Raw genomic sequence first — 20530 nt, 5'->3', positions numbered from 1 at the left:
TCTTTCTCAAAGACCCAAACAAGGAGTTGCAAGGCACACAGCTTGTCTATTTTCTTCAACTAAATCAGATGGTCTAATAAAAGAAACTACCACCCCCTATAACTTAACACCTTGTAGAAAGTACTAATACAGGGATGTATAGCTCCACATGATATATTTCACAGCAAATGGAACAGCTCAGTAACAAGAGTACCCATGAGATCATCAGAATTGCAATGTCTTCCAATGTCAGCACAAGTCATTATGGGGAAACTGAAGCTCCAAATATCTAATAAAGTCCAGCAGAATAAATCTAAGGATAAACATTACGTTTGACACACTATGCAGCCACACACCTGCTAATATCAATATCTAAACTCTAAATCATATGCAATTTACTCTTCATGACACCTACAAGAGTAGGTCAGAAGATGCAGAGCCATTAAGAAAGTAATAATTCCAAATTTCAATTACATTATCAAAGGAAGTAAAAAACAGTCACCTTTTTTTCCCAGAGAAAACACACAGAGAAAAAGCAACTACATGTTAATACTACTGAGAATTAAAAACCAAAGTTATGTCATATCTTCAGCATGATAATCTCATAGCTTTTCCAATCACCTTCATCTTGGTCTTTGTTCCTTCAATTTTTATGCTTTTAATTTCTTATTCTAATATAAAACTATTTGCTATTTTAAAGATGCAGTTTCAGTTCTTCTTAATTCTTCCAAATATACAAACTCAGACAGCTAAACTTAACTGATTATTACCTGTTCAGAATACAGAAATCTAATAACAGATGCTATAACTCCAGTAACTTCTTGTGGAGTCTGCTTCTGCTGTAAAACTTGACAGAAGAAGAAAGAAAACAAATCCTAACAGTATCACTTTCAACAAAGCTGCAGAACAAACAGAGGGGAAGGAGGAAGGGGAGGGGGAAGAGGAGAGGAGGGAAGGGAAGAGGAAAGGAAAGGGGGAGGAGAAGAGGGGGGAAGGGGGAAGAGGGAAAGGAAGGGGGGAAGGGGGGGAAGAGGGGGGAAGGGGAGGGAAGGGGAGGGGAGGGGAGGGAAGGGAAGGGAAGGGAAGGGAAGGGAAGGGAAGGGAAGGGAAGGGAAGGGAAGGGAAGGGAAGGGAAGGGAAGGGAAGGGAAGGGAAGGGAAGGGAAGGGAAGGGTTATTGTCTCACTTCACACTAAAAAATTCAGTCATTCTTAATCAACAATGATAGCAGTGTCAGGTAAGATTACTAACTACTACATTAGAATATCTACACAGTGGTTGGAAAATACATTTCCATAGCAGACCAGAGCAGTAATGTACCTTTCCCTTGTACTAAAGTCATATCTGGTCCCTTTTCAACATTATGAGACATGAAATACTCCTTTCTAAATGAACTGGACATATTCAATTTTGTCTCTTCTGGTAGATGCATTTAGCGAAACCAAGTGTTCTCAACAACTGTTCAAGTGCTATTAAAATGGGATCTCTTGTACCATTTATACAAAGACTAACTTGTTCTTTGTTTCTAATTTTCAAAGAACAATCTTGAAAGATTCAAGCACAATAAAGGCATGCCTGCTGCAGCAAGGTCTGCAGGTATTCTACACATTACCCTCACAGTTTAAGCTGCATTTCCTAAACCTCATACTAGTCATACGATATTGACAATATTGCATAATATTAATCAATAAAAGAATCCACTTCGGAATGCCTTTGTAAAATGATTTCTACTTTTATATCTCAAGGATTACTGCTCCACTTAATTTAATGACTCATTATTACCACAAAGGTAAAAAGAACATGTGAGGTTAACAGCTATAGCTATTAGCTGTAATATAACCAGCGTTATACTGCATAATTGATCTATTTTCTTCAAGAATAATATTCAGGAAAAGAGAATTACTACTGGTGCCTCTGTAAAAAAAGTACAGAAAGCCTGGGGGCAAGCGCGTGGGATAATAGTGAAGACAAGAGAAAGGAAAATGGGAGTGCACCAAGAGTTTATTTATAGATATCTAGGAACTCATTGCTTGGCATCATGTAATGTCTACACAGTCTCACATTGATCTAACTTTTTGACTGTGGCTCTATATTTAAGAACATAAAAACTAAGAATGAGCACACTAGATTTGTGATACTCTTCTCAAAAATGAAAGTAGCTCTTTCCCAGTTGAAACTGTTTCAAGACTGTCGGTTTAAGGATAAGATTTCAAGAGTTTTTTCCCTGTACAAGTATTCAAAGGTTTTTCTAATCCACTGTTGGCAGAACTTCAGTGTGGTTGAAATGACAGCAATCACTGTTAAAAGAATCACTTTAACCACTGTACGCACATCTAATTTTATCTTCAGCTTTACCTTCTGCAGCCATCACAAGTCAGGCTTTGATGTCATTCTTCTGTCTCTCCAGGAACACTCTTTCCAGGTGGCAGGCTCAACCACATATTTCTTTCAGTGTGAAATTCCACAAGACCACCTCAGTTTTAGACATTGTCCCTAGGTCTCGCTTCTCTTTCTTTCTTTCTTGCATTAACAGATCCAGCATCCCATTGCCTCTTTGTTAGGTCACAGGTACTGAACAACTGGAAAAAAGCAACTCCACTTTCTCTAGCCTTCTGTTAGCAGTACTGGCTACTCTGGTAGCAACAAAACTGTACTTTGAGCTGAACCACAGTGCCATAAATGGGGGTAACTGGGGGATTTTGTTCACAACCACAATACTGATTTAAAGCAAAATGCTAACAGCCAATTTCACTTGCATGAGAATTTTATCCTCGCTGGTTGTCCATGTCTGGTTTTAATGCTGTTTTGTTTATGCAGCAGAAGATGGCCCTCAGCAAACTGAAGAATCTTGAATGCTTATTTAAAGATTTCCTGGAGATGAAGGGCTCATATGCCCGAATACTTGTGGGTTTTGGCATCTTGTTTGTTTGCCTTCCAAACAGAGCACTAGTTGTAGTATGAAATTTGATCTTTCCATAAAACTTGCCTTTTTTCCTTCAGATAAAGCAAGTTACATAAAAAACAGGCCTTTTGATGCTATTCAAAATATGTCTTAAGATACCACATTGTCTGATCCATACGTATATAAAGCAACAAACCAATAAGCCTGCCTGCATTACATTAATGAAGTCATATTTTGCATTTAAAGATCTTTGAAAAAGAAGTGAAACCAATATGGACAGCATTATGTGTATTCATCTAATTTTTTTCCATAAATTTAAATAATCCTACTCTCTAGTTGGCAATTCAATGACAGATTTTTTTTTTAAGCCCTTAAGTAATACTCCATATCCTTTGAGCAGTCTGGTGTCCCAGCACCCCCTTCTTCTCAATGCACAATTAATACCCGCAGATGAGAAGGGTTGTTTGTGTCACATATTTTATGGGCAGTTGTAATTCTTCTTCACAGAAATTCTTTCCAGCAATTCTGGCATAAAGCAAGCCTGCAGTTTCCACAAGAAATCCTACTGACTTACGTTGTTCTCCTCATGGCAGCAAGTAAAAAGTACAAAGATACAACAGAGGAAACATGCAAAACTAGTGCATTAGGTCCATTAATGCTTTTGGTTATAATCTCACCCTTCATCCCGGGTTTAAATTCAGAGGCTGTAGCTTTCATTCTCAGATCTGCCAATCTCCCTAACTCACTCCCTGCCAATATTTCATCTGTGACTTAGTTGTCTATCTGTAAACCCAGGAGAGTGATATTTTTTCTTTCTGCTTCTACCTTGCCTTTTTTAGATGCTGAGGTTTTAAAAGGAGATGACCTTCATTGTTCTGGCACAGCAGGTCCTCATCTCAGTCGAAGGTTCTTTGGTGCAACACTGATCATTACAAGCAGAAGTCATATGCCTGAGAGAACATTAACTTGTTTATATAAAAAAGCAGAATAACATGGGTTTAAAACAGTGACATACTTGAGAGATTATACAAAAGTCACTACGTTAATGTTATGGCACTTTTTCCATGCACACACTAGAGAAGGCGCTGAACAAAAACATCTTCAAGAATCATACCTATTGCCCTTCTTGTTTGGACTTATCACTATTCCTTTTATTACACAGAAACTTTCCAACAATTTATATAAAAAGCACTGGTTTGGGCACAAAAGTTATGATCGCTACAGAAAAAAAAGAAGTGTCTTCAGTTCACAGATGTCACCTACATCCTGAGTTAAGAAGAGTGAAGCTTTTCTGAACTTATTCTTGCATTGTTGTGGCAAGTCATGTGTCTCTTCAAATTCTTGCTTTGAGCAACTAGAAGCAGATATTATCCTGTAACTATTTCTTTTGAGATAAACAAATCAAGAATAATAAAGCTCAGAAAGGGGAAAGAATGGATACTCATGCACACATTCCAATTTTTTCGTTTAAATCAAGGACCGAGCAAGTACACAGCCAGGCTGTGAATCCGTCTTCAGCCAGTATAAATTACTGGTTTGTATAATCTGAGCCTCCAGGAAAAACAGACAATTCATGAGCAATTCATATCCAAGCTAGTCTTCCAGGCTTTTCTGAAGCCAGTACCTTGTCCTGGGTCCTCCTACCATCACCTCAGCATATGTACACCTACAACACAGGCATGCAGCATTGTCAGCCATCAAATGGCATTGAACCAAGTTATTTTACCCTCTAACAACAGAGAGGAGTTTATCCTCAGAGACATGGACTGAAGATGCTGCTTAGATGCTGGTTGTAGATTAGGATTCTTTTTGGGTGTTTTCATCATAAAAAATCTTCATTGTTAACTCCTCACTCCTCAAACAAAGCTTCCTCTATTCTTGCCCTTAAATCAGAAGGGAGAGACTTTCTAGTAAAGAAAGCAAGAAAGCAGAGGACATAACAACATAAAAAATTTTAAGAAATAAAATCAAACCCCACAATGTATGAAAGACATTGCTCAATCTGTTTTCCATTGCTAGCAGATTGTTAATCCTGGCATGAGAGCGTGGAGACAAACCTGTGGTTGTGGAGAGTAAGAGTGTCCCTGCTTGCCATCCACATACTGATACGTCTGCTCAAACCCCTGGGAAACTCATCTTGATGGCTTTCAAAGAAAGTTTAGGGATTCAGCAGGCCAAACTACTGGGTAAGTTTTATAGTCAAATGATAGTGGGGTGATCATAATACATTATAGTGGAAAGGATTCAAATATGATACAGAGGAATTTTAGTTTGATATCAAACTGGGCTCTAGATTCTTTGACAGATACTTCTGTCAAAGTCCACCTGCTCAAAGTCCCCTTCTTCAGAAATCAGCACAAACACAGTTTTGGAAAACAGGGGTCTCAGAAAGCAGCAATATTACTACAGCTATATCAGCTTTGTGACATATTCCCACAGGGAAAAGAGTGTCTTTGGGTATTTGTAAGAGGCTGGAACGGCTTGAAGGCTACACCATATTAGCAAGTAATGATCTTATTAGAAACTGAACATTTTGGTTTTTCGCTGTTGCCAAGGGCTGAGTAGTAATTAAAAAGGGTGTGAGTATCCCTCTAGAAAAGGTTTGGAGTAGATGTTTGGCAACCCCAGGGGAGAAAACCAGGGAGAGGCACAGCGTGGGATGCATGCCTGGGTGGATCCATGTTGCTCCCTAACGAAGTCCTTCTGTGAAGAAAGCCAAGCCCCAGGATGAGAGATGTACCCGATAAAGGCACCAGAACACGCACATTCTTAGAAAGGCTCAGAGGAGGGACTGTGTCCACCCATAAAACCAAGCCAAACAGCAACAAAAAAGGCCTAGTAAGTAAATAAATACCCATGCCTCCTGGCCTCTTTTGCTAAAAAGCAAAGGGTTGTAAATATCAGAGAAGTAAATGTAGCATTTAACTCTGTATATAGGGTATTATGTTCTCCTCAGTAACTTTCAGGCTTTTTCACCACATTTATTCTACAATGTCAAATACTTTCACATCTCTGCTTACCCAGACTGCAATCTCTGATTTTTAAAGGCATTACCACAGCATACAAGAAAGAAACATATTATTAATCCATACTATTTATTTTATGGTAACAAAAAATTGATAGAATATCAAGTCAAATGGGCCCGCTTGACATTACAGAAAAACCAAGCAGCAAAACATTAGACCAAAGCTTCACCCCATGTTATTCACTCAAAACACCACCACCTGGAGCCAAGTGCATGGGAACATCCTGCATCATTTTCACATGAATAAAATTAGGGTTTGGCTAACATCGCTTATGTTTCCACTTGGCCACTGTACCTCCTCAGCTTCCAAAAGGGCATGGTCAAGGGCTTCAGTAGCTTTGCATTGATTTGGGTTTTAGGTTTCCTCTTTCAGCCTTTTTTAGGTCTGTAACAAAATGCATTTCCAGACTGCCTCATGCTGGTGCTCCAAGGCAAGGCAGCAGCACCACTCCTGCTGCTGGGGAACACCAGCAGCATGCAAAAGGCCTTTTCAGCAGCAAAAATAAACTTAGCCAGCCATGGGCACAGCCCAAGTGTCATATCCTGTCTTTTCTCTTAAAAAAAAAAAAAAAAGGAAAAAAAAGGCTACCTAGTTAATTAGAATGAATTAACAGAAACTATACACTGTCAAATTATCAATCAATTTTCACTGCTTTTTATTTTCTGAGTTTTACTTGAGGGACTATGCATCCATTTTGTCCTTTCAAAAAGTCTGCCTTTTTATTATGATTAAATGCTGAAACATAGCATATTTACAGCTAAATTTATTGTCATATTGAGTCTGGAATTGGCCATTTGGCTGATTAAGTTGTACCACACGAAGGCACCGTGACATGTACTATTAAGAAATGAGAAATGGCAGATGGGCATTTCCAAAGAACCGTCAGTTTTGCAAATGGTAATGCTACAGCTGAATATCATCCGCTAAAAATGGTTATCAAAGGTGAGGATCCAGGCTTAACATTCTCCCTGAACATGTTGGAGCATTTTCTCCCACTTTGGGAAGAAGTTTGCCATTTCCAGAAATACACTACTTCATAAAATAAATTTAATAATAGCATTGGCCATGATGTTTCTCTCAATTTGAACCTTCTTTTGCCCTGGTGTGCCCAATCTACTGCTTTTCATTTGGCTCTGGATGGTCAGAAGAAAAGTGGAACGTGCACGTGTAGCCACGACTACACCTAGACTGAAACTTAAAGGACTTCTAAATGGAATTTAAATTAACTCAAATATGAATGAAAATTTAATTAAAAATTACAAAAATAATCTTTCCAGGTCAGAGTAATAATTTTAGGATGATGCTTGTTATGAATGGAGTATAGTGATGCAGTAGTCTGCAACTCCAGGTCTGTGGAGGTTCCTTTTCCAAGTCCAGTGACCCTCAAGTTGTTTCACAGGGCACTACACCACTGTGTTTCCTCTAGAGCCTTTTTGCTTCTTTTCTGCCTTTCTCTGACTCCCCATTCACTGAGCTCCAGGTGGCTTCTCAAGGCAAGGCCACCTTCAGGAAGTGGCCATACAAATTCCCTTTAGCAAGTGGAAAAGGATGTAGTGCTTCACTGAAACAAGCAAATAGGGAAGAAGGTCTTGTACCCCAGTTAAATATAAATTTGAATGGAGAAGCATTTAAAATGTGAAGTCCTTTGCCTCTGTGACATGCCCCTCTATTTGCATAAGGACTGCCACAGTTCAATCTGCAAAGCCAAGTTACAGATGTTTGAGGAGAACTATCTGTTTTCTTGAGGCGAAAGGAAAGAAAGAAGAAAACACAATGATTCGCCTACACAAAGTTTGGGATCAAAACTTAAAAGCCAACCTCCTAGGTTTGAGGGACAATCTAAACTAGAAAGCATTGTTGTTCTAGTCACTGATCTATAGGACAACAGAAGAACTCGTTTGTGACCAAAAGCTATCACTGTCACATGGCAACAGTGCTCGCTGATTGATTTTCACAGTTTCACACTCTTCTGTAATTCTATTAAAAGTGCTTAGCCCTGAAGAGGAGACTTCCAAACTGTGCTTTACTATACTTAAAACAGTACTGCTGAATGCTACTAAATGCAACATATTTAGATAGGAAACTCTTAGAGACTAAGGTTATATCTTCTTCCATGTGTTTTTGCTGAGAATACTATCTGTAGTCCAAAATTTGCACACCCTAAATAAAATATCTAAGGAATACAATGGAATGTGACCTGTTACTACCTGTGTGTTGAGTAAAGGGCATTGTAAAAAGCAGTCTGTCTCTCCCAAGAACTAAGAGACAGTCAGAGTTATCTGTGAGTGACACAGTAACCTTGAAAATCCATAAAATAAGAACACAATTGTTAAGAAAATTGCAGAGATTCTAGTAAGGCCACACCAGCTTCATGAGGCAGATGACAACAAAACTGGAATGGAGAGTTGGGAGGATGCTCTGCTACATATTCAAGTTGCATTTTTTAAATGAAATGTTTATCTGTACTCAAAAATCATGCAAATAATGATAGCAGCAATGTGGGAGACCTGTATTAATGTATAAATGAGTTTTCAACTGCTTTCAATATTAATTACATTATATGCTTAATAGAAGACATTTCAAACCTGTTTTACTATTTTACATTGAGCCTCAATTATAATTCTGAGGAAGAAGGCTACTTTCAGCAGCTGATATACCAGTTATATATTTGATGCTAAGTAAATTTTACACAGTTTCATTCATAATAAAGAAAACAACCTCAAGGGGTGGTTACTTTAGCTTTGTCCTATTTTTCATTCTTAAAAATTACCTTTTAAATATGCTCACTGTCTAAGAGTGGCAAAAGTGTTTCTTAAAATACTTGCATACTGTAAAATGGAAGAGTAGATGCCGTATTTCTGTAACATTAAAATATTTCTATACAAGTTGCACAGACATAGAAACATATGTCACACACCTCAAAAATAAGATGTCTAAAGAAGGCCAGGCTATAAGGAATGAATGGCGTAATGCTCCAGCAAAAAGAGAGTTAATACTTTAAACACCCACGACTCTTAATCTATCCTTTATCAATTATTCCAAGAGCTCAACAGAATCTACTTAAACACTGAGATGACAGAGTAGTACAGGTGGGTTACTAACTTTAAAAATGTACATTTATTACCCAGGGAACCAGCAATAACAGAATCACAGAAAAGAAAGACTGGAAGTGCTTTCATGAAGTCCATTCCCCTGCCCCGGGACAAAATCAACTACACATAAACTACTCCTGACAGATATTTGTCTAACTTGTTCTTAAAAACCTTCAGTGACGGAGACTTTGCAACCTCCCTAGGCAATCGGCTGCAGTCCTTAACTATCCTTACCATTAGAAAGATTTTCCTAATGTCTAACCTCAATCTCTCCACTACAGTAAGCTTAACTGTTACTTCATGCTCTATCCCCAGCAGAACTGGAAAACAGTTTCTATTACTTTCCTCTTTACATGAAATTTCCATATATTTTTAAATGGTTATCACATCTTCCTTTGCTCTTCCATTCTCTAAATGAATAATAGCCAACTAGGTCATATGCAATCTGCTGGAGCAATTTATCTAGTCTCCCATGTAATCCCTTCAAGGAGCCTCCCTATTCTGGCACTACCACCCCCACGGCAGAGACATCTCCACCCAAAATGCCAGCAGTTAAGCAAAACAAGATGCAGAAAGAGAAGCCAAACTGAATGGCAGGCTCTCAGATTGCCTTCCTGCAAAGAAAGGTTCCACACAAACCACCAGAAGAGATACGGAGTCCAGAAAGGTATTCCCCCTAGAGAAGGGTAGATGAGGAGAGGAAGGGTTGAGCCTAGAAAAGAGGGGAAGAGGCTTTTACACAACATGGAATCAGGTTGCAGTGAGTTGGTCTGGAAGTGGGAGAGGTCTGAAAACAAAATAAGGTGAAGGAAAGCAAGTGAAAAGCAAGAAAATTACCAGAAGGGTAGGGAATCTGGAACAGAAGTGAAACCAGATGTCCAAACAGGGAGGAATGGAGGAGCCTCATAACAGAGAGAGGGGGTGTGGGTACTGATGGTAGAAGAGGCGAAGAGAGGCTGGGACAGCATGAAACACAGGATGAGAAATGCAACAGAAGTCCTGAGTGCTGGGGGATACAGCACAGAGGTGGGGGACTGGAAAAACTCCACCAAGCAGTATTTCTATGAGCATGAGGATCTCTGAACAGATGAGTTCTGTTTCTCTGCTAAAGCAGAGCCTGGGAGAGTATCAGCCATGCTGAGGAGTTGCTCCTTAGGAGTAACTTGGTCTCTCTGGATACAGCCTAAGGTCAAGCTTTAGCGACAACGACCTTGAGACATGGAAAGATCTGAGGGTGCCATCCCTTCCACAGGGAAAGGTTTGAGGGAGAAGATATACAGCTATGGCAGAACAGGATCAGAAGATGACAGGAAAAGTCAGTGCTAGACTGAAGGGCAGGGGCCCACTGCACAGAGCAACCTCTTACTATTTATTCTGCTTTCCACAGTGCCACAGCTAATAATCCCTCTAGCAGTGCTGAGGGTCACAAGGCAGGAATGCCTTCAGTCAGCCCAGGTCTGACAGAGCTTGTGCTGAGATGGAGTTAATAAAATCTTGATGAGCCTAAACTGACCTCGCAAGGTCAGGAGGCTTCATACACTGATTCCTAATCTGTCACATACTGTTCTCCTTATCCTTTGATAATCCTGTATGTCCCTGTGCCACGCAGTCCCCAGTGATAGAGAGCTGATTTCAGAATCACACTGTTATCCTAAACCAGCACTCAAAACACTACTGAAGATAAGTGGCTGATTTACAAACAGATTGTGGCTGTCCAGAACCCCCACCACTGCTATGGCACTGAGAGTGGCCAAGGCAGAAGGTGTAGAACTTCATGGCAATTAAGAAGAGTGTAAGCAAGGAGGTCCTTCTGACCATCACTCCAAAGCACTGCTGTATCACAGTCACATCTTGTCATGTAGCGCAGTGTATCAGACACATGTCCTGCTTCTGGACACATCTGCACTGCTTCTGGAAAGCTAGGAAAAACACCTGCAGAAAGTTTGAGAGTTACTGCTCAAGTAACTTTCTTCAATTCTCAAGGCTCATGTCTTCCAGACCTCTGGCCATTCATTCTGCTCTTCTCTGGATGCTTCCAACGGGCCCCAAGAGTGCTGTTCAGAACAGAAATAGTACACCAGCCACACAAATGGCAAGCACAGTGGAAAATTGTTTTGCATACAGACTCCTGTCCATATATTCTAGCATAACATTCATGGCATAGTATTGTTGATTCATAGCCGCTTTCAGAACTCTTGCAACTGCCCATCTGTTTTCTGCAGACCTGGTGTCTCACCAGTTACTCTACATTTTGATTTGCACAGTTGATTATTCCTGCCCAACCACAACTCAGAACTTGTCCTTGATGAACTGCATCATATTTATTTTAGATAAGTTCTTCAATATATTACATTATTTTGAAGTCTAATCCTGTGCTCAGAGAGCTTACATCCTCTCCCTGGTTGGTGTCATCTGGAAATTTTGCACGCAGATTCTATCATCTATCATTAATTAAAATATTGAATATTTTCAGGCAATCCAGAGAAGAATCCCACTTGACAGATCCTTCTAGTTTGACTATGAATCACTAGTAATTATTCTGAGAACAGCTTTCCAGCCAACTGTGTACCCACCTTGTAGCCTATATTGCTACCTTGTTTATGAAAGTGTGAAAAGACTTTCAAAAATCTAGAGATACTATTTTCTTCTTACAGGAAAATTAGGCTCTACTGACAAGGTGCCTTCTGGGAAAAAAAAACCAAGCAAATTCATTTCTCATATTATTATCTACAGGCTATTTAATAAAAAAAAAAAATTTGTTGACTATTTGATTCAAACCTTTTTCCCCAAAATTTCAGATAGGCTAGCTACTCCAAAGAGGACAGCAAAGGACCCAGAAATGTTCACATGTAGGTGCAGAGTGTGCCCTTTCACAGATTTTCGAACCTAAACTGTCCTCCAAATAATCTCCAGTGTAGCTAAGTATTTGCTCAGACATTGCTTCAGCTATTTCACCCTACACTGCAGAGATAATTTAATAAGCTCCAGCTTGTTCTAAAATACTTACTATCCTATCTCATTAGTGTATAACCTGTTCTTTTCCTGCTATAGTTGGAATTCTTACCTTTTTCAAGGTGGCAGTTCTTTTCTTGCCACTTGATTACAGGTCACTCTTTTAGGCAAAGAATGATGCAAAACTTTACATGAACTCTCGGTTTTCTCTGCACCATGAGATCATGAGTTTTGTCATTCCCTCTCAGCTAGTAGTCCAGAAACTCAGACTTCCTCTTATTACTACTTAAAACGTAGTACGTTCCTTTGTTACCATGCCCTTTATTAGCTGTACTTTGTTCTGTGAGTTGGCCTACCAGATTTGGCCCTTGCATTTTTCTAATCTTCTTTTACACTGCAGTAGCATGTCTAATTTTTGCTTTCTATATGAGTCCTCAATTTTCAGATCATACAATTTGGTCTCCTCTTACAGTTTTTTACTGGGACACCTTTTATCTGTGCTTTTAATATTCTTTATCATGACTGGAAAAGAAAAAGTTAATTCCTTTAAAAATTGCCAGAATTTCCTAGGTTTGTTTCCCAAAAAAACTTCACCTATTAGTTCTATGAGCTGAATGCAATCTATTTTCTTGCATACTATTCCTTTTATTCTCAAGTTCTCCCTTTTACCCTTCTGAAGAATGATAAGCTTGCTCTTTCATGATTGCTATCACTCAAATCGCCTTTTACCATTACAGGCTCAGCCATCTCTTTCCTAATCAAGCCTATGAGCACTTCCCTTCCATTGTTTTGTCTACACTGGGTAATCCTGAATCTATTATACTTGCACGGTCTCCTGAATTTAGTATTTAGCCAGTAAAGTGAAAAGGTTCTAACCAAACGCTATCGTTTGGTAATATGCGATAAAACGACTGGATGAGCCCATCTCTTGGGACAAGAGCCATCTGCAAAAAAGGGCAGCTTTGGCATCTGTGCCAGTAAAATGAGCATATAGACAGGATCAAAATATCTCCTAGCCATAACTGTAAGCCTTTCCAGGTCACAGCAATTAGCAAAGTGGAAAGGAGATTTATTAAATACTCCTAAGGTGGCTACACAGGGGCACTGTCGTCCCGGGCTTCTTTTGCCAGCACTCTGGTCAGCTGTAAATTGAAATGATTACTCTGACTGTTGAAATAGCTGCTATCACTTAGCATGGCTAGATTCAGTGTTGACACTGCACAAGTTTCAGATATCAAAGCTTTTCTGTATAAACTGGCTCCCTTCAACATGTGGTCATGCCCCCTCTGCCGCTAGCAGCTATTATTCTCTCCTACAGCTGCATTCCAATAAAACAAAAAGAGCACTATAGCAAGGATCAGAGGAGCAACCATATGCACCTGCCACTGCATTTTTATCACAACTCTAAAGTTAGCATAACACTGTCCAATGAATTTCTCTAAGAAATACATACCTACCCACTGTTTATTGCTGAACTCATCATATAAATCTAACCAGGAACAAGAAAGGTCTCCAAAAAGCAAATATGGATATCAGTTTGATACAAGTTGGAACTTTTCTCCTCATGTAAAGAAACTGTATTTCAACCTGTTTCCTTTACAAATCTCCTGAATGTATGGTGCTATTTAATGTTTAAGAATTCTTTAGTATAGCTGCCAAGATTTTAATATGTATATTAACATCTTTACCTGAGGGCAGTTGCAAAGGAATACAAGAATTCCTTATGGGAGACCAAGCAACCTTCATGCTACTAAGTCTCCAGAATAGGTCTGAATCTGCTGGATTGTCACCACAGTCTGACTATTCAGGGACCCTAGTTTCATCTCCATGAACTTTACGCAGCACTATTTGCCAGATCTTTTCCATCCACCAGCAGTCATGAGGTTACAAATCTTTCTGCCACCTTGCTGCCCAAGCACCCTAGTTACAATGCCAACAACCTCTAACTTCTAGGAGCTAAGGGATAGCAAACATTGTGTCAGAAGAGCACAAAGCTGGAGAGAAAATAATCTACTATTGCAAGGGTGCTAGAAATAATAGGGTTTTCAGAAAAGCAGAAAGCCAGGGTAAGGAAGAGAACAGATATCTGCACAGTAGGAATTTTGGTACCGAGCAAAGGAGTGACAAAAAACTCTTAGGAATGAGCTGAGGCTGGCAGAGAGCAGCAAGGACAAACAGAACCAGAATGGCAGTGGGCAGCTTGAGGAGTGTGCTGCTAGCTAGAAGGAGGCAGGAGGGCCCTGAAATGGTCCCAGACTTCACACGTCCCATCAGCACTGGAGCACATGTGGAGAAAAGCTTCCTGCTTCCTCTCCTTCAGGACACATCTCACTGACACGCATGGAAACCATGCTGTAAATCAAAGCAATGCAAAGCAACAGAGACAGTTCAGAACTGCACTACTGCTCCAAACCAATGTGCTGGTGTGCACAGCTGGACACAGGGTCACACCCACTGCAGCCAGAAGGATGAGACCAGCCTCTGAGGGAGGATCTGCTTTGCAAGATAACAAAGTAGGAGCCTGCCCACATAGAAATAAAGAGTTTTGGGGGTCCTTCCTGGGGAAAGCTCCTAGAACAGCAAGCAGCCCAAGACAGAAAATGATCTTCCCATACATACAACCCAGAATCCAAAAAACTTCTTCAAAAGGCAAAAACTTTAAATTAGAAAAAAAAAAAAGTCTTGCGCATCACTAATTTTCACTGTGGTACTAACCCATTATCTAGAGCTACTAAAACAAGTCGATCCAGTTGATTTTCTATGCATTTCTCCCAGCATCTCAGCTGGCCAGCAGACGTGGAAGTAAAGCAGCAGAATCTTCTGATCCTCTTCTTCTCCCACATCTCAAATCAGAAACCATCTCAAAACTGTTAAAGCACTGAATGAACTCCAGCAGACTTTACACTAGAGGGAGCTTTCCTCAGAAGGACACACCACCTTGGCATCCTCTTTCTCATTACATTAATTTCAATACATCTACAGGAAAATACATCAGATTCAGTTGAAGTAGTTATCATTTAAACCCTCCAGTTTTGTCAGTTCAAGCATTGCAGCAGGTCAATGGTGTGGGGCAGGAGGGAGTACAAGGAGAGGGTACCTGGCAATTTCTGCCCAGAGATGTGCTCTGGCTTACAAGATAAAGCTCAGCACTGACATGTTACTGAGAAGCCTCCGGGTACGAACCATGTCCATCCTGCAGCCCCACCAAACTCCCGTGCTGAGCTCAAGAGCAACTTTATAGATTACATTTTATACTGACTCAAGAGACCACTCAGAGTTAAGCTGTTAATGAGTACTTTAACGAGGAAAGCTGAGTTAAACCTTCCCTAAGGCTTGCGGCCATCCATTTCAGAAGGCTGAAACCTAGATAACTGTGTTCCTCACCGCTAATACAAATGTTGAACTGGTCTTCAAGTGAATTGTTTTAAAATATTATTTAAACCTAAAGTACTACAAGATGTTAGCAACTGTCGGGACTTATTCAATTTATTTTCTAAACTCCAGCATACTGTCCCAAAACTGTAAGCTAAACTAGAACAGAAATTCTTACCTGTGAAAGCATTTGTGGCCTGAAAACCAGCTTCCTGCATACTGCTCTCCCACTGAAGCTTGAGATTCCCGTCTCAACCTGTCCTTACTGGAGACAACTGCTGAGTTTGTTGCTGTCAAGTCACTTCCATCTTAGCTCGTCGGAGTCCATTTCTCTTTTCATTTCCATATTTGGCACCATCCAGTTACCACCTGATCCCAGGTCTTTCAATCTGTACACAGAAGGGATCTGCACTGAACCTAAATAGGAAGCGTTGGACAGTTCCATCAACCAGCCAGCCAGAGGATCTGCGCCATGATGAATGTGAAAATGAAGCAAATCGCCTCTCAAGACTTTCTTTGTCTTTTACAATTAAGTTCTAATCCTGTGTTCATCCAGCAACATTTTTTCAGGTCTCGGCCAATGGTGATGTTCAATTGTCTCTCCTCTCTTGTGTTTCTCTCCCCTCAGGCACACTCACTGAGAAATTAAAAAAGAAGAGATTATGTTTCCTGATGACCTGTAGCAACACTAAAATTAACAGACTCCAGGGAACAAAAACCCAAAATACATTATCAGGGATTGATTGTACACATTAAAGGAGATCTTCAGAAGGCAAATCTTGCAATTTTGCTGAGATGCAAAGTGTGACCACACAGCTCTTTGAAGTGCAAAGAGGAACAGTGCTGAGGGTGTCATATGCATCTCTGAGAACATGATATGATTTACATTTCAAAAGCCATATTTAGCAGAGATGGGGGCAGCAATACAATAACAAAATTGCAGTTAAAAGGGAAAAGGAAAAATACTAAAGGCTCTCAAGTCTAGTCTATTCAAAACCTCAGTGAAATTATTAGCATTTCATGGAGCTGCTTCCCTCCTTTTCTGGAGCAGGAAAAAAGAATGCTGTGTGCCAACACTATATATGCCGTTCTTACAGTCTTCTGTGGTTAAAAACCTTTGTATGTCTTGCTGTGGATTATCAAACTTTTTATGTCTTGCTGGTTCTTATCTATTTAAAATCTCAGTTGTAAAACAGATGACGCAATTCAGATGCCTTCAGACATTTGGTAAGGCTAAAAACACCCACAGGCTACACAACAGAAAGGTGGTTACATTTTTCTTGATACTGCTGCTTCTGCACAGTATCGATACCTGCAGCTCACTGAAACCTACGGTTGTTCCACAACCAGTTTTTAAAAACCAGGATACAATTAGTCTCATGGGGTGAAGGCAAACAGCAGATAGGTACATGTTTAGGGAGAAAATTATTTTAGAAAACAAATAAGAAAGGAGGACTTGGAGGAGAACCCGCTCACTCCCCAGACATCCTGTTCCCTCACATAATGATGCCTGGCTTGCTATCTCCCAACTCAGTAGCACAGTCAGGTTGAAACTACATCTGTGATGATCTTATGATCCACTAATGGATTTTAGATATAAGTCCAGCCAGGGCTTGCAGTGCCGGATTGGACTCAAGGTCCCCCAGCTGGAACAGCCCACATCAGAGTATGCCAGTGTCACTGCCAGTCCCAGTACCCGCTGCTTCAGAGAACAGAGAACAGACCCAGCTCAGCAGGCAGGTGTGAATAACCCACCACTTGCTACACAGTCACTTCACCCTTTACCCTGACCTGCAAGATCTAGAGACTAGCTTATACCTGAAGCTAAGTCTGAATATCCCAGATGGTCCATAACTGCAGAGAGGACTCGCATGCTCCTTGGGGTACAGTCAGCCGGCCCTCAAGGGCTTCATTAGGAATCTGCCTTTGGAGGAAGAAAGGATCTCTTCTCAGGTGTGTCACTGAAGTCAAGTAAGTCTGACACCTGATGAACATCATTTCCCTCAGAACACCGTGAATGAAAGCTAGCTGCTATCAAAGATGAATCTTAATGATGTTGCTGCCTTTTTTTAGCCCAAATTTTGTTATGCAGTATTACTGAAGAACACGCGTTTTTGTCTCAAAACACAGCACAGGAATGACTGATTAGTTACTTGTATTCAAATCTAGCAATTTGCATTCAAATCAAATGAGGTTACAGAACAGATTTAAGATGTTTTCCCCATTTCTTACCCAAACATCTCAACCTAATAGAGAAGAAAGTGGAAATTAAGAAGGAGAAAGAAAAAAAAGCCTTTACATGTAGTATCTTCTATCAAAAAACACTGCATAAAAATTTTTAGAATAGTGCTTAAAATGCCATTATTCCTGAATGTTATGTAGGTCCTTGAGATGCTTTTCCAACACTTTGAAGTGCACTATGCAACTAATAACCATTTCATAAGAGGTTATTTTATTCTAAAATACATACAACTGAGCAAGTATAATATACATACACAGCAGCATATATTTCTTTTGAGTCTTAACATTGTGCTAACTATTCTGTAATGACTACAGATGGATGCTGCACTCATTTCCCAAGCTTTTTCTCTAGAGGCCCGAGTTTCTTCTATATTTGTAAAAGCAGGTCCATATTTGTATTCGCATTTCCAGTCTTGTAACTTCTGATTTTGGTTTATAAATCCACAATTTTGATGCCTTCTATTTTCAACATTATCATCTCCCCATCTTAGAGATGCTCACGAGACATGCACTAACACCTTACCATCCAGGGAAATTCTCCTATTGTTACACCTATGCAGTAGATATAATAAATTCTGATTCTTAGAAGAGTAAAACATTTCCTTAAAATTAACATTTTATTAAAAGAATAAATATTTTCCACATCTTCAACTGTTCTGCTGAACTAGTTAAGAACCCAATAGTGCTGAAGAAACTCTATGACACTTATTTCAGTAACCACTGCTTCTTCAGACAGAAAGATGTAATTTTAATAACATTACGGGACACTGAAACACTTACAGAGTTCATTCAGACCTGAACATTTAAAAGATAGTGCACTACATCAGGTTTAAGTCCTCCCTTAAGGACTCAAGTGAAATTAGATACTGATATCTCTTGATTGCCCTAAGTGATCATTTTCTATCACTGCAAAAGCACTCTTGTCCTCTGGCAGATAATGAACTCAGAGGTGGCTGGCAGGATGTAAGGAACTGGAGCTTGTTGGGCCTCATCACAACTCAAAACCAAGTTCAGTACTTATAAAAAAATTCATATTTACAGCCTTGTAGGCTATTTAATGATAGTTTTCATTAGGCAGACTTTAATCAGTCCCATTTGCACAACAATTTCAAGTCTCTCAGATTACAAATGCATCCAGATGACAAAGCAGCCCAGCCCATACCGCAGCAAATCAGGAAAACAGCAAATTCAGCATGTAGAGCTATGACCTTTCTATTGTACTTCACGTTATGCAGAAATTTTCCATTAAAGCTGAGCTTATGTTTAAAGGGAGGAAGTTTGTGTTTGTTTCCTAACAGACTGGCATGTTTGTATGCACGGAATGGGTCAGGACCTCTGCTGACACATTTCAGTGTGGCTCAGCCAGCTCCAGTGAAGTTATGTGTTTATCCTTTTATACTAGCGTGGTGCAAAAATGCTAAACCAACTCGCTTAAAGGGTCGAAAAGTGAAAATGTGTATCTGAAAAAGAGAGCAGAAAATAAACAATACTGGTAGAACTATATAATAAGGTGTGATCTTTGATATTACTTTTATTTTCCACAACCTGCAGAGACCCCAGTAAGAACATATCCCATTATATTGATTAGATGGCAAGATAAAATGAGGACTAGAAAGACCAGAGATTTTCACTTTGCTCCATCTGTTGCCTCCTTTCCAATTGCAACAGGAACTCTGCTTCCACTTCTGCTTTTATTCATCCACTGTAGTGTTATATGAGTCTCAAAAGCAAACCAAAGCAAGCCATTGTGTTGTATCAATATGTAGCTGTGCTATAAAGATTTTCAGCGCTTATGCACTTACATGATGGAATACCTAGAGAAAAATCAAATCCATTTGTTTTCATCCTCTCCACTTTTCTCAGATTTGGTCCTGGGAAAGACACCAGCATCTGAACCTCACATAAATTGCAAACAGCAAATATTTTGACTATTTAACACCTTATGTGACCATACTCTCATGGTATATTTAGCTAGTAAAACTGTTATTTCTCTTTTCTAAACATATGAAGATGCAGTATTAATAAAGGGTCACTGTAAAAAAGAATCTGAGAGAGGAAAGTAAGCAAAGACTACAATTAAATCCTGCATTAATATCTTATGAAGTATATTTTATGAAGTATTGTGCAATCATCAGCCAAGACCAAGCCTGGAGGAACTTGCACTGAAAGAAGAAGTGAAATACTGCTTTTTCCAATACTGATATTTCTGTAATGCCTTGAAAAACTCAAAAGCACTGGCTGACATGCAAATGCTACAGACTGGGGTTTTTTTCCATTTCCTTTCTCTATATACAGTCTGTTTCTCTGGCCACATGCTTTTGGTTCTCACACAGGCATTAAGAACTCATCAGATGTGCTACCAGAGGGGCTACAGCCATGGGAAGCATTTCCTGTGATAGCCCTTGGCATCCTTTAGGATGCTAAAGTACAGCATTTCACTAAGGTGTATAACACATTTCCTAACAGGACTATCTGTAAAGTAAGCCCACACATTTACATTTTTGAGAAAGATACTGAACAGCTTGTGAGCAGTGGTTTAATTTAATTTAATCAAGGGAGGACTTGTGCTTGAATTTCTAGCTTTCAGGTGAAAGAAGTGTAAAAGGGGAGAGAGCTTGAGCTACCCTGCCCTGCTCTCACTGTGGTCGCTGCAGAAGGCAGGTGCTGACAAGGGCAGACCCCAGTGGGAGGTCGGATGCTGCCAGCACCAACCCTCTCCATGGATGAAAGGAGGACAGAAGCAAGGCGAGCTGAGCTGGTAGCATGACTCCAGCTCAACGGGAGATTTAAGCATGTCTCCAAATTCAAGGAAATAAGTCATCTCATTGAAGCCCAGACAAGTACTGAACCATTCACATGCTTAAACACTTAGCTGAAGTAATGTCTATACTTCCTATATGTTAAGGCAGCATCGACTTGGATATATATTTAAGGTATCTTTTCTGGCTGGAAAAACACTTGTGACAT

At 39.8% G+C, this 20530-nt stretch overlaps 1 protein-coding gene across 5 annotated transcripts in view; it reads right to left on the bottom strand.

Annotated features, from left to right (window-relative positions):
• LDLRAD4 (low density lipoprotein receptor class A domain containing 4) overlaps positions 1-20530 on the bottom strand; it is a 284547-nt gene that overhangs the window by 166119 nt on the left and 97898 nt on the right. For 4 of the 5 annotated variants that reach the window (XM_027650874.1, XM_027650870.1, XM_027650871.1 and 1 more), the window contains one exon: positions 15501-15959. In XM_027650874.1, coding sequence (XP_027506675.1) covers positions 15501-15540 — 40 coding nt within the window. In that variant the 5' untranslated portion in view covers positions 15541-15959. Of the gene's footprint in view, positions 1-15500; positions 15960-19365; positions 19384-20530 lie in introns of those variants that run through there. The other variant, XM_027650873.1, reaches the window with a different exon arrangement.

This window comes from Corapipo altera, unplaced genomic scaffold (genome assembly GCF_003945725.1).
Source record: "Corapipo altera isolate COAL_440 unplaced genomic scaffold, ASM394572v1 24, whole genome shotgun sequence".
Lineage (NCBI taxonomy): Eukaryota > Metazoa > Chordata > Aves > Passeriformes > Pipridae > Corapipo > Corapipo altera.
Note: the sequence above shows the minus strand (reverse complement) of the source record. Positions and strands in the feature narration are given on the sequence as shown.